At 34.7% G+C, this 15,183-nt stretch overlaps 1 protein-coding gene, 1 non-coding gene and 1 pseudogene across 2 annotated transcripts; 1 reads left to right on the forward strand and 2 right to left on the reverse strand.

Annotated features, from left to right (window-relative positions):
• Nucleotides 1-1,105: 1,105 nt before the first annotated feature.
• TRNAK-CUU lies at nucleotides 1,106-1,178 on the reverse strand. The gene has a single exon. It is a non-coding gene; the product is annotated as a tRNA-Lys (tRNA).
• Nucleotides 1,179-6,089: 4,911 nt separating this feature from the next.
• Nucleotides 6,090-10,969, forward strand: LOC110709624 (annotated as a pseudogene).
• A 273-nt stretch (nucleotides 10,970-11,242) lies between these two features.
• LOC110709625 (probable xyloglucan endotransglucosylase/hydrolase protein 23) lies at nucleotides 11,243-12,829 on the reverse strand. Its single transcript, XM_021887830.1, has 3 exons — nucleotides 12,485-12,829; nucleotides 12,059-12,252; nucleotides 11,243-11,894 (listed from the first exon to the last, which is right to left on the reverse strand). Exons 1-3 carry the CDS (start codon nucleotides 12,758-12,760, stop codon nucleotides 11,504-11,506), a joined length of 861 nt encoding a protein of 286 aa, XP_021743522.1. The 5' UTR covers nucleotides 12,761-12,829; the 3' UTR covers nucleotides 11,243-11,503.
• Nucleotides 12,830-15,183: the final 2,354 nt, after the last annotated feature.

Here is a 15,183-nt window from a genome sequence, read left to right on the forward strand (position 1 = left end):
ACAGAATATTATACAAGTATTATCAAATAAGTGAGAAAATACTAGTATATGGGATTGGATATATGAATTGGAACTCTAAGCTAGCTAGAAGTTTATTTCACATGAACAATCACAAAGATCCTCCTCCATTAACTTCTACGTTACGGATCAGTATTAAATGAAGTACGGAGTATTCATTTGGAGATGAAAATGGAGTATTTTGTTTTAAATAACATAAATATCTCTATTACATAAGGCAAATAGAGTGCATGATAATGTCTATTTAGAAATGAGATTAGAACAAATAAACTGTTTTCATTTAATTTTAATTTATATCTCTATTATGCAAAGTATAAGTTAAGAGGATGGCCTGGGGTAGGGGGTAGTGTCCACTAAAAATGATCTTGATTTTACATACTCATTTCACATGGTTAGTGTATATAAATTTAAAACACACATTACGTGCATATAGATTTTGAGTAGAAAATTGTGATGCATTACGTGCTTTGGTGTCACATACAAGTACTATATAAGGTTTACGTGAGTGTGTGTATATAATTTAAGATATAATTACAATAACATAAAATGTGAACGAGTTATTTTTTAGTGTTTTACCTTTTTTTTTTTTTTTTTTATATTACTATATCAATCTTGTCATTTAATTAATGTTTGCACAATGTAAATAAATGGTCTCTAGCTATCAAGGCAACTGTTAGGCTGATCACTTCATCTAGAGCTTTTCTATTGAGCTACTAGCCTACTAATTTGTTGTTATCTGGTTTTAAACAGAATTAGAATTATTTCCCCAGGCCCTAACCTTTATTTTAAATTAACTAAACCATAATTAAACATTTTTTATCAAATAGTGCGGTCCTATAACTAGCCTTATCACCAACTTCGACATGCCAATCGTCGTATTAAATCACGGTTGTTTTCTTATTCGGGATACAAGTACAGATTATTTTGTTTAAAAATATTTTATTTCAACCAAATTATAGGTTGATAAGTTGATTTTGTAAATATTAAAGTTGTTGTGCCAAAAGAAATATAGTAGTAATATAGTTTAATACCAGGAAATAAAGAACATCGACCCAAACAATAAATAATAAAAATAAAAATAGAATAACGCCCACCGTGGGGCTCGAACCCACGACCACAAGGTTAAGAGCCTTGCGCTCTACCAACTGAGCTAGACGGGCTTACTTGCTAATTTCATATGTATATTAAATTTATATTTGTCTATTGTACTATTACGAAGTTATTCCAACAAAAATTAGAGATGGCAATGGATCAGATTTGGATCGGGTGAAGCTTCACCCGCATCCATCCATCATTCCAATCGCTTTATCCACATCCATCCATCACCCGCTTCACCCATCATCCGTATCCGTCCATCCATCATCTACGGGTGAAACGGGTGACTAATGGATAAATATTATGGGAAAAAAAAATCACATAAAATTTAATTTATGGTTATTTCTACCATAAGTTATTATTATTTTGTAATTAAAAAGGATGCACAAACTACATATTCTTTGAAAAAGTTAATTTGCAACAAATAAAGTTTGCTTTTTTTTTTTTTGAGAAAACAAATAAAGTATTTTTATTGTATATTTTTTAAAAAATTCAATTAAAATTCTTAGATTAAAAATCTTTATATATGTTAAACGGGTGGGTGGATGGTTAGTGGGTGAAAAAATCATCATCCACCTCATCCGTCTCCCGCTTTTCATCCATTTATTTCAGGTTTTCGTCCATTTATTTTAAGCGGGTGCATGGATCGTGTTAGCGGATATCTGATCCATCTAATATTGTCATCCCTATCAGAAATCCGTTATCAATGTTTTGTGGGGGATAATAAGGATTCGAAACCCACTACTTGGGGGGTGTTTTTGTGGAGATCCCTATTTCCTCAGTGTTAGAAATAATCCCTCTGTTTTTTTTTTAATGCATCAATTTGATCAACACATTTGTCAATACGTAATTTAATTTTGACCATTAATATCTTTAATTGCCTATTAGTAAAAATTGTAACAAAATTAATATTATGAAAGTAGGCATTGTGATGAATCTAATGATATATAATATAATAATAATTATTTATTTTATTTATAATAGCAAAAAATTAAGTCAAACATGACATGTGAATAGTGAAAAGGTCAAATTGACGCATTTTAAAAAAAAAAAAAAAAAAGGGCCAGAGTATATATGATTGCATATGTTTAACGCAATTTCTATCTTTGGGACATAAGTTTGTGTAGGAGAGGTGTGTAAATCTTATTGTGTAGGAGAGGTGTGTAAATCTTATGAAATCAGTTGGTGAATATTGTGCACCTCGGTTGCATCGAAATTTCGTTTTCAATTCAGTAATCTTTATTACAAGTAATTGTGAGTTTCTTTGTGTTCCTTCGTCTTCCAAGTTTTAACAACTTGGTATTCATATGGTTTTACCTATAGCCTTGAAATTAAAGCACTATTTTTTCCAACATGCACAACCATTCACTTACAATTTAAACAAATTGAGCACCAAATCCAAATTTGATATTTATTACAAAGTTTTATAATTTTTATTACCCAAAATTAAAATAGTTGCACGTAATATCTGAGCACCTCCAGGCTCAGCTCTAGCGAGTCCCTATTACAAGGTGAACATTGATGCAGGACTGCTAGGAGCCGTGGGGTTCAGGGATGGTGTTGTTATTAAGGACAATGTGGGACAGTGGGACTGGTGCACTACTGTGGACTACTTCACGGAGCTAATAAATGGAATTGGAATTATAAGGAAAAACCTATAAAATTAATTACTTAAGAGAAATAATAATAAGAGTAATTAAAATAATTGCTAATATATATATAGAGAAGAACTTAAATATAAAAAAAATAAAAAAAAAGTTTAAATTATATACGATTAAAAATAAGTTTCATCAATGGTAGAAATAATATTGGTGACTAAACAAAGCCATCAAATAAAAATGAGTTGTTTGAGTTTTGATGATAAAATATAATGATCCATATGTGTTGGTACTCTTTACCATTGAACCTTTTGATATAATATTGACATCATTGAATTATTTCTATGACATATATGGTGGATAGACATTCATTGTTAAAACTTAAAAGAAAAGAGAGGGATGGTGAAGTTGTGGAAGAAGATCAAGGAAGTTAGTCAACTAATATACATAGATATTGTGGAATATGAAATGACATATTGGTTTAAGTCTATTAGTAGATGAAAAGACTATACGAGTACTTGGTTTTTTTTTTTTTTTTTTTCTTTTCATATTTTAAGTAGTAAATTGTAATAAGTTATATTTTTTTTTTAGGAAAAAATATGTTATATGTAATGTGCACTAATTAGTTTAAATTATTATTATTATTTTTATAATGAAATAATTCATTTTCTTACTTAAGTTTGCAAGTCATGTATAAAGACTTTAGCATTATATATGCCTTTTTTTAAAAATATAAAATGAAATATTAAAGGAGATGATGACATGTGGCATGAGTGATTTATTTTAAAAAGGTGTGACACGTGGTATGAGTGGTTTATGTTTTTATAGATATAAGTATAGATATTTGGTAAAAAAAAAATTGTATTAATTTCAGTTTAGTATAAATCCCAAATATTATTTTTTAATCAGTTAAAGTTAGTAATTTTAAAGAATAAATAAAATATTAGTAAAACTTAATTTCCTCTCCTCCTCTCTTCTAGGGTTTTCTAATTTTTTTTTTTTGGCTGTTTAGGACGTAAACAGTCTAATTCCTACGGAAATACACTATTTCCGACCATTTTTCCCTTAATTTTCTTTAGCTTTGCAATTTCAATTTCAATAATTTCATTTGTAGATGCCGTATGACTTTTGATTAATGAATTGATTTGTTTCAAAAAAAGTTTAATTCAGCAAAAAAAAAAAAAAAAAAAAAAAAGTGAAAAAGACATAACTGAAATCAATAACAACAAATATGGGTTTTGCTCACTATATCAAATTTTTAATTTTTTTTATTGGGAAATTCTCAATGGTGACCCCCAACTTCTGCTACGCACCAATGGTAACCCTCTTGAAAATTAATTATACAAAATGAACTTTTTAAAAAAAATTATCCCAAATATGACATTAATGAGTGTTTTATTGTTTTAAAAATTAAACTATGGTTATATTTTTATTAAAAAGAAAAAAAAAGAAAAAACCAAATAAAAAAAAACCAACCAGCCACCTTCACCCAGTCGTTGCTACCCCCTTCACCGTTAAACAGTTGACGCCGCCCCCTTCACCATTAACCAGCTGATGATACTAGCCGCCGACGCAACCTTCACCTTCAACCAGCCGCCACCACCACCTCTACCCTCATTCTTACCCCAAACCGAAACCCCACACTAGACCAAGACCCGACACCTCCTTCAGACCCAAAACCAGACCACCGCTCCTCCTCCCACCATAACCCATAACCCTCCCTTTCTATCTCCTCTGAGTCTCTTCTTCGCCAACAACAACTCGAAATCACCCCACCTACCCAAATCTGAAAGTGATTTCGGTTCAGGTTGGGGATTTGGTTTTCGGGCGAGGGTGGTTTCGGTACAGCTAGTGGCGGCTGAGGGGAAGGGGAAGGGGGCGGAAACTGGTCGGGGCTTGGGGCGTTCGACGGTATAAAGTGGTTGTGGGGTTTGGGTTCGATGGTCTTGGGGTTTGGGTTCAGGGATCTGGGGTCGGGGGTGGTCATCGTTTCGATTTCGGCGGTCTAGAGGTAGTCAGGCAGTAGGTCGCCAACAGTGAAAGGGAAGGAGGATAGGGTGGTTGGTTGGTGGAGATGGTGGTGTGGGTGGATGGGTTGGTGGTTGTTATTTTTTTAAAGTGTTATTTTTTAAAAAAAAATTAACAATAGTTAATTTTAATTAACTATTTAATGAACTAATGTTATTAGGGGGATAAAATTCTTAACTAAGGTCATTTTGTATAATAAAAAAAAGGGAGGTTAACATTGGTGCGTAGCATAAGTTGAGGGTCACCATTGAGAATTTCCCTTTTTTATTTAAGTTCTCTTAAATAAACTAAGGGGCCGTTTGGTTAGGGGTATTCAACAAAGGGAAAGGGAATCAACTGTCATGATTCCCTTTGTTGATGTTTGGTAGGCAAATTCAATCATTCCCTTTATCCCTCCTATTACCCCATTTTCCTCTATTTTCATTCCCCACCCCCTCAAGGAATCAACCTAACCCCCAAACTCCTCTTCACCCATCTACCTTGACCACCCTCGAAACACCAACTGCCCACCGACACCACCGCCCAACCACCACTAGAACCATCGCCTAGCCACCAACAAATCGCCGACACACTGACGCCACCACCCAGCCACCACCGAAACTACCCAAAACCACCAACCCATCAAAACTGTCATCAAAATCCAAAACCCGTTTCGCGGAAAACTGACTGGAATCACCAAATAAAGGATCAAACTCATCGAATTCATCAATCCCTGTATCTAACCCATCAATCTCATTAGTCGGGGCGGAATCGACAGTGACATCATTCGTAGTCGAATCGTTCTATTTTAACCGCTTCATCTTCGGGTTCTAATCCGTTGGGGTAGGAGTTTTAGACTGTGCAAGTAGTGATTGATCTAAATCACTCTTAGAATCCATGAAAATGGAGGAGAGAAAAAAAACAAAAGTGAGAATGAGATCTGAAATTATGAAGGAGTTTCAGGGTGGGGGAAGGTTTTCGGGGGAGGGAAAAGCTGTTTGGGAGGAGAGGAAGTGCGGTGAGGGGTGGGGCAGGTCGGCGAGGGGCGGGGTGGCTGGAGAAGTGGGATAGTGAAGAAAGAGGGGTTTGTGTAGTGGTGGTGATGTGATTCCCTTTGATTTTTAAAACAAACAACACAGTAAATTTGAGGGATTTTTATTCCTTTGTTCATTCCATTCCGATTACCCCCTGCGAACCAAACGACCCCTAAAGATTTTCATCAATCTTTGTCCATGTTCCAAAATAAAAAAAAAACTAAAAGCCAAGAAAATTGTAAAAAAAAAAAAAAAAAAAAAAAAAACCTTCTAGTGTTTTGCAATAACAGGTACTTAATCATACACGTCAAAATTATAAATTATGAGATGAAAAATAAAAAAAAAAACCCTTTTAAATTTGAAATTGAACATTTTCATCTGAAATTGAAATTGAATCACTATCCTCACAAATATAGCAGAAAAAAAATGTCGAGCATTACAAACACTTTGGCTCCTAATTTTCGCAGAAGTCAACTGCAAAATTACCGCCGTAATTATCTCAATTCCGTCAATTTTACCTCCAATTCACCCGTCTGGTCAACTTTCCCGAGATTCTCGACGCTGAAGCTTCAAGCTTCTTCTGCTGCTGTTATCGAAACGACGCCGGTATGAATCTCTCATATTTCTCTATTAATTTAATTTTCAGCTCAATTTCTGGATGATTTTTGTTAATTATAACCGTATTTTTTTGAATATTTTTGCTTAATATCTGTCGTTTTGAGTGTGAATTGTTAAAAAAAAAAAAGTTTCGAGTGTGTAAATTAGGTTATGTTTGATTATCAGAGTGAATATTTGTAATTCTAAAAACTGTATAAAAAAATAAAAAAATAAATAAATTCTTAGTTTGACTATTTTTCAAATGGAGTATACAGTTGTATTGGGTATTGTTGATTAAAAGAAAATAATGTACTGTTTCTAGTTAATTGCTGAAATTTTTTACTTGTAAATTGAAATGGGTAGCCTTTTTTTTTTTTTTTTTTTTTTTATTTATTTATCATAATTTTTTTTTTTTTTTTTTGAATTTGTGAACTCTAATTTGGACTTATTTTACCAGAAATTGGTGGAAATAAGGTGAAGAAAACGTAGAATTAGTCGTATTTAATTTGGGAAGCTTAAAACGAATGGTTAGTAGTGGATACTCCCTCGTATAGGTAGGGTGGTTTGTTGGAGAATTAGATACGAGTATTAGGATGTGAGATGGGAAATTTATATGTACGGAGTAAAGTATGAAAACTGTTATATACAACCAGGTGCACCATGCAAAGTAGGAGTGAGAACCATGAGTGGAGAAATAATTTAAAATGTAGTAGTGCCGTAATGGGAACAAAAGAGAGATACTATATAAGAATGTTTCCAAAAAATAAAGTGTCATTAATTAAACAATATAAGGTTTAGGGAAAGTGTGTTAATTAAATAAAGCGAAAGAGTAGTGATTAAAATTTGACTCTAGACTTCAAATGAGCCACAATTAGTATTTGTCTTTATGAAGGCTTTTCCAATAACATATCTTTAAAGAGGGAGGGAGTGGCAAGGAAGTTTTTTTTCCATCCTAATTAATGTTATAGGACTGAAATTTGTACTTCGACACAATTAGATGTATTTTTTGTAAACATGAATAAGCTACTCCCTAATACTCATATATTTTCCCATCCTTATTAATGTTATAGGACTGATTTTTGATATGGAAAATAATTTAGCTACTCCCTAATAGTTAAGTTCTTGGAAAATAACTTATGTGTGAGATGGGACCAATTTTCCCGCATCGGGGGGTGTTATATAACGCCATAAAAAAAGTGATCAAAACCGCCAACATTTAGTGTGAATGGACAACCATGCCCTTTGTACTTCACCACTATCTTCCCTCTTGCCACCAATCACTAACACCTTGACACCACCACCCTGATTGACGCCGACCACCACCACACTTACCGACGACTACCACCACCAGCCAGTCAGGGTGGATGTGGTGGGTCGCCAGTCAGAGTGGTGGGGCCGTCGGGGAGGATAAGGGGTGGTGAAATAGTAAGGTTATGGTTGTCCATTCACACCAAATGTGGGCGGTGGTGATCTTTTTTGATGGCGGTGTTTAGCAATCTAATAAACAAATAGAGGCTTAATTACCAACATATGATAATGAGTGGTTACTTACCTATCATTGATTGGTTTTTTGGATGGAGCCATGCTAGGCTTATATGTGGTCAAGCTCTCCTTCAACATGGGTTTATATAGGATTGGTGATTGAAGTTGGAGTTCAGAAATTAAATTACACTTACACATTCGTAGTGTAGATTTTAAGATTTGTTTGATTAATTTCTAAAAATGCCTGCCCTTTATGGGAGTTGTGAATTATGATTCTCCTTTTAATTGTGCCTTTCTCTTTTGTGGATTACTTTCAGGAACTTGTCACAACTGACCAGAAATTTGATACTAACGAAAGTATTTTAGGTTGCCCAATCTGTTTTGAACCCTTAACATGGAGTGGTGATTCTACTTTATCAGTGTAAGTTATTTTCTTGCTAATTATAGCAATGTAACCCTATCTCTGAAGACCATGGTCTGGTGTACTTTGAGCAAAATTATAATTCACTTAGATGAGTTAAATATATTGCAGAGACACTGCTCAAGGCACTACCCTATATTCTAACACCAGTAAGAAGACTTACTATGCAAATGGACCCATTTTTAATCTCACTGCATCAAGCGGGGCCAAGGACTATGTTGAATCAATGCCTTTAGTGACAGAGTTTTTCAGGTGCTGCGAATGTTAAAAAATTTGAAATTTTGCTTAGTACAACTTTGAGGTTTATTTAGATGCAGGCATCATTTAAAATGAATTGTTTCTTTGTACAGCACTCCTGCGATGTCATTTCTGTATGAGAGAGGCTGGCGCCAAAATTTTGGGCTTGGTGGTTACCCCGGCCCTGATAGAGAGGTGATCTTATCAATTTTCTGTTTTTATTCCGTTCTTTGTCTTCATCTCACACAACTAGATGTATTTTTTTTTTCCATCCATCATAATCTAGTTTTGCAAGTTTTTGATATGGGCAGCACTTGCCATGTCATTGTGTCTTATTTATTTCTTTTCTCTAGAAAGTAGTCTGTGATACTCTTGGTGAAAGCATTATGAATGCCTTATTTATGGATTCAGTATATTGTTCTTGATTGCAGTTTGAAATGGCCAAAGAATACTTTAAACCTGTTTTTGGTGGAAACATTGTTGATGCTAGCTGTGGAAGTGGATTGTTTTCAAGGCTTTTTGCTAAGAGTGGACTGTTTTCTCGTGTTGTTGCTCTTGACTATTCAGAAGCAATGTTACAGCAATGCTATGAATTTGTAAAGAGGACCCTGGCTTCCCCAAAGAGTAGGATTTCCCATATTTGAGATCAGTTGAAATTCAAATTTTATAGCAAATTCTTTTGACGACTTATTTTGACACGTTCTGATTCATAATCCCGTTTCTCAACAGGAAGTTAATTTTGGTGAGAGCTGATATCTCAAGGCTTCCATTTGTTTCTGGCTCCATCGATGCTGTGCATGCTGGTGCTGCATTACATTGTTGGCCCTCACCTTCCTCTGCTGTAAGTGTGTGTGTGTGTGTGTTTTTTTTTTTTTTTTTTTTTTTTTTTTTTGTAACTGATGATCTTTATCCTGCATGTAACAGCTTACCATACGACTTGTTATGTAATTGTGTTTTTATTTATTTATTATAATTTTTCTTTTATTCTGCACGTTTTGGTTTATGGTACACAGACTTAGATACCATCATTGCATTTATTTGATATAGTACATTACTTGACAGCAGTAAAAACATTACATAAATCATATTCAGGAGTTTGTGATGAACATATAAATGATCAGAGATCCTTTGTTATATCATCATTGTAATCCTTCAAACTCTATTCTGATGTTGAGATAGCAGTTCAGATATCCTCTGTAATACATCATTGTTACTTTCAAACTCTATTCTGATGTTGAGATAGCTTGAATTTCTTAATGTAGCTTAGTTTTTTTAAAGGCTATATTCTTTATATATACCGTTTATAATTATATACTTGGCCTTTGAGCTCTGTAAATCAATTACAGGTCTTCCTAGTTTATCCTTTATGGTGCTAGGATACTTACTGGAGAAACATGCTGTACACGGGGATCTGAACTCATTTGATTTGACTCGTGTTGCTTAATATCTTACACCGCTGCTAATATTCAGCAAGTGTTATAAAGGGAAGATTGCATCAAGTCATTTTAGCTATTTCTTCTATCTGTTTCCTTCATTTTCTTCTCCAGGAGAGTGTGGTCCATTAAACTTGTCCCATATTTCATTTTTTTTTTCAACTCTTTTGTAAAAATATAAGGTGATGCATGTGGAGTAATATCACCAGCTTCTGCAACTTGCGTCTGTTTTCTTGTCTTTGCTTAGATTGTACCATGCATTGATGGATAAGCAATTTGTAACTTATACAGACAATTAGTCTCTTAATGCATTTACTTACAATCAAATTATCACTCTTTTGGTATTAACTAATGTCTAGGTTGCTGAAATAAGTCGAATATTAAGACCTGGGGGTGTATTTGTTGCAACAACTACCATAGCAGATGGCCTTTTTACGCTGGTGCCTTTTAGAAGCAATTTTCGGGAGGTAAATGACTTTATCTTTACAGTGATAAATTCCAGAATTAATCCTACTCAGCTACTAATATTCCTTACTTTTTATAAATTTGGCTAATATTGGTCCATTCTCATACTTTCATAAATTATGTGGTATTATTGTAGTATCTGCAGCAAATATCAGGATCACGTGTTTTCCTCTCTGAACACGAGCTTGAAGATCTCTGCACAACCTGTGGCCTAGTGGACTTTAGGTGCACACGGAATGGGCTGTTCGTTATGATATCTGCTACAAAACCCAATTAAGCTTGTTGATTTCCGCAATGGTCTGTAATTCTGCATGTCCAAGGTGTCAACGCACAAAATACATTACAAGTACTGCATTGCTATCAGTAATGGTATCCATGTATGGTTATATGATTAATATGCAGGAAGTTTTCCTGTATCATCCTGAATTTTCATTTTCTTGTACATCTTTGTATCATTCTTTCTGCTTGTATATGGTGCTCAAAAAATATTAATACCATCAGTATAAATTGTAATAACACCAAACTTCTATTTTTTGGCCGATTCGGAGTTTGAATAAAAAAAAAGCAGTTCTTGATTGTCAAGCTTATTGTGGTGGATTGGTGGTGAATCTAATTCATTTCAGTTTATTTGGCTCACATATAGTATTAGCCTGTCAGCTTGCATGAGTTCAATAATTCTGGGAGAAATCTTCATTGAACAGCCAATCAACTCTCGCATTCTGGATGACTATTTACTGCTCCAGCAACGTTGTACGAGTATTGTAAATTTGTAAGTTCCCATAAGCTGTGCTTTTCCTTTTTTTTTTTTTTTCGGTATCATATACTTGCAAAAAGGTGATTTTTTTCCCACTAATATGCAGACAGCAAGTTACTTTTTGAGTTTTTGGTTCTTACAAATTCTGACATTTGAGATACTTTGTTGCACGAAAATAATCTAATTACTTATACAGAGCTTGAGAGCTGTTACAAGGTTCATTACTGTATGTATACAAAATATTGCGAAGTATAAAAACCTATTTCTTATGTGTGAGACATATTGTACAAAAAACAAATACACAGAAAAAATTACACTAGCTAAATGCGCAGAGTATGGAGTATTTTACATAGCTTAGAACTTTAATTGGTAACTGTGCATTCCTTGGGAAGACCCTGAGGGAACCTTTGTGTATCAGTGCAGTAATTGTAAATCCTGAAGTTTTTCTGCACCCATTGCAGCCTCTGCTGACCTGTGGTATCTAACTGTTGGTTCATCCAAGCAAATTTTGAGCCGGATCCATGACATGAAGATCTGCCGTTGGACCAAACACATGCATTGGCATAGAAGTTTCTGTAAGAAGCTGTAAACGGAGCCTTGGTCCAGTCTGTCTTGATCCGGCCACCTTGTGTTGCCCAGTCTTCGGCATCCCAGAGGCTTGAGTATATCCTCATGGCCTGGCTCTTTGGGAACGGGACTCCAATAGATTCCATGTTCTTAAATTCTCTGATGGGTGTACCATCCACAGAAAATCTGAGGCCAAACAATAGCAAGGTAAGCATCCTAAACTATTATGATTCTTTAGTATATACCCCTTCCCATTTCATGACATCTTATTTATGCGTCCTTACATTTCATTACTACAGATAGTCCTAGGTATTTTACGTGTAAATAAATTAAATAGATTGATGACTTACATGATTCTTCGGGGATTCCAGAGAACGGAATAGGTGTGAAAGTCGGTAGTTGGGTCAAACCAGAGGCGGAATTGTTGCTCTCGACCACCTTTCCTTTGAGTGAAAACGTTTGTGTGGAGTGTGTAAGGCTGACCGGTGACGTTACCTAGAAATTCGAAGTCTACCTCATCATGGGTAAGTCCTTGGGAAGATAACTGTAAAAATACAAATAGAAGAACGTCAACGAATTTGATAGATTGTGGGGGTAGAGGTGGCTACTGGGCCAATTCAGGTACACGGGATGTGGTCATGTGGGTTAATTCGTAACTAGCAGCCCAGTTGAATAACTTCAGTGGTCAAGCACTGGCAGGGCAATAATAATTTCATTGTAATATAGGATGGTAATCATTTTATCAAGGGATGATGAATGACATGAGTGAGACTTACGTAATAGGCAGTCACAGTGCCAGCAGAGTTCCCTGGGACAAGCTTGATTTTCATGTCAATCTTCCCAAAGAGATATTGGTTCTTTGATTGGAAACCAGAGCCAGAGGCTTTGTCAAGGGAGAGCTTGAGGAGCTGGCCATTATTTAGAATTTTGGCACGACCATCACCCCAAGTGAGGTCAAAGTTCTGGTAGAAATTGCTAGCAGTAGAAGCTGCTGCAGTTAAATATGCAAACATGAGGACTTTGATGAGAAAAATAGCAGTAGCGGCAGCCATAGTGAGCTAATGATAGTAAGCAATATATTTATTAGATGAAGATACTTGCTTGATGGGTTTGTGGTGTGCATGGAGCAAGGATATTTATATGCAGGAGATTGCGAACGATGATTAGGGCGGCTGGTGAAGTTGGTAGAAAGACAATGACTTGTTAATTACTACTATTACTGATAGGTATTGGGATTATAGTTAGTAAGGTTGAAATTATAAAGATGAAACAGCTGTTATCTTTATGAAGCACTAATGCTACTGTAACTTATGAAATAGATAAAAAAAGGAGAGGTTGTGGTGGTCATCAGTCAAATTGTCTTCTTGATGCAACGGAGTTGAAAAAGTTGCTGCCAGGTGGCACCCTGGTGGATATTCTGTTAATGCACATAGCTAGTGAACCCAAGGTGAAAAGGACGGTGTCTATTGAGGAAGAAGCTTGTTACAAACCCATTGGTAGTATATTTTTAATACTAAAGCTAACTAGTGTATTCTTGCTAGTGCTGTATGGTTTGAGCTTAAGCCTTTAAATGCTCTATTGGTAGGCGGCAATCATAATGAATTTATATTTAATTTTACAAGAAAAATCCTATGATAATGTTCTCCACCTCTTAAGTATGTATTTCTTTCATAAATTTCATTACCACTTTCTTTTATTTTTCTAAGGGGTAACGAGTAGTAATGAAGATTTATAGGATGTAGTAAAAAAACATATTGAGGAAGGGATTGCATATAATAAGGACATTAACATACAACTTCTCTTGCAAAATTACATGCAAGTTTATCATCTTTACCATCGTTTATTATCAATCTTCTAAACAGGCTGTTGGAGAGTAGAGATTAGTGCTTTAACTTTGTCAAACAACGGACAAAGATCCTCCATTTTGTTTGATACATTAACTTTTTTGCTAAGAGCGAAAGAGGTTGGCAATTTGATTAGTGATCTGAAAGTAACTTTTTGGTGGTTAGAACTACGAATAGTATTCTTAATTCCTTCCACTTTAACCAAAGAGCCCCTTATTATGGATTAATTGTTTATGTCTGTTAATTTATTTGATTAGAACTACTCAATATGTTAATTTGCTGCACTTAAATTTAAATGAGTAAAATAAACCTTGAACTTCTATTGGTTAATGTACAACCACTAACTTCTAGTAAAATTGTTAACCACTTGCTATATCATGCTGCTTCTCTGTCCTACTTACATGTTGCTTAATACATTTCATATGAAGATATATTTTACATTTACAATTGAAATCCTAATCTGACTAATATTGACCCTTAATCTAAAGTTGTGTTCTAACAATCAATTGAAACACAGTTGTGTATGCGTGGCTTTTATGTTTACTTGTACTAATTTTTTAAGGTATGGGAAGAAGGTAAGTGTAGGATGCGTTGATGCGACAAAGGTTATCTTGTCCGCTAGCAGTCAGATTGGTCGCTGGAGAAAAACATGTAAGCTGCCCTTGGAGGTTGAATTAATGAAACCACATCTGACTTCAGTTAGCAAATTGAATAAGTTGAGATAGAGTATGGCGTATTAGCTGTTGTTAGTGTGGGATTTCTCTTATTGCCAATTGGTTTTAGGTTAAAGCTCGAATGGAACTATAGTTGTATGTGTAGGCCAATTGAAGATTAAAAAATGGTTTCAAAGCCACTAATGATCTGTTGTCCTAAGGAGAGAAATTGCCCATTGGTTAGCAAAAGGAAAAGGATTTGAAGAATTGTTTGGCTGCCTAATACTATTGGCTTACATTAAGACCTCAGGTTGAAGGAAGTCTATATCTGAACTCTTCAAATTGCAAGTATGTAATGACTCACTTCAGTCACATGTGAGAAAAGTGGTCAGAGTAAATCCACACGCGTGTTGTCGCACATGGAAGAAGGAGAATAACTTGAAGCCGCTTTAATTGGTTTTAGAATAGAACTTTGAGTAGTTGTGTATGTGTTCAAGCCTTTCTCCAATACGACTTCATATGTAGGTTTCAATATAGAAAATTGTGTGGTAGCCGCTAGTCGCGAATGAATGATTGTTGGCATTTTTTCCATCAACTGTTGATTGTGTGAAAGGCATTACTATTATGGTGCATTTTAAGGTTCATTTGTTTTAGTTTTGTTGGTGGTTGTAGTAGCATGATCCTTTTTAAATTTTAGTGATTAGAAATTAAATGTCATAGTAATAATTAAGAAATAAAAAAAAAAAAAAAAATGACGATTAATCCTCCACTCATGTCGCATCTCAGTGTCTTTAGTGTTAGTGTAATTAGTGCACCATCATCACTCATATAATATTGTTGCTACCTTCAAATCTTCTTCGATGAATTTATCAATGTCAATTTTAAACTTTAATAAGTGTATAGTCTACTATTCTAGGGGGTCATATTTATTTTTTGAATTTTAAACAAAAGTAAAAAATTATACGAAGTATTAAAGTA

The sequence above is a fragment of the Chenopodium quinoa genome, unplaced genomic scaffold, assembly GCF_001683475.1.
Source record: "Chenopodium quinoa cultivar QQ74 unplaced genomic scaffold, ASM168347v1, whole genome shotgun sequence".
NCBI classification, from domain to species: Eukaryota; Viridiplantae; Streptophyta; class Magnoliopsida; order Caryophyllales; family Amaranthaceae; genus Chenopodium; species Chenopodium quinoa.

Bases quoted from the DNA above. Each gene is read 5' to 3' on its own strand.
- LOC110709625 (XM_021887830.1), bottom strand. From the start codon at position 12,760: ATGGCTGCCGCTACTGCTATTTTTCTCATCAAAGTCCTCATGTTTGCA. The intron at 12,253-12,484 runs GTAAGTCTCACT...GTATTTTTACAG, and splicing joins GCACTGTGACTGCCTATTAC to TTATCTTCCCAAGGACTTAC. The intron at 11,895-12,058 runs GTAAGTCATCAA...GTTTGGCCTCAG, and splicing joins TGGAATCCCCGAAGAATCAT to ATTTTCTGTGGATGGTACAC.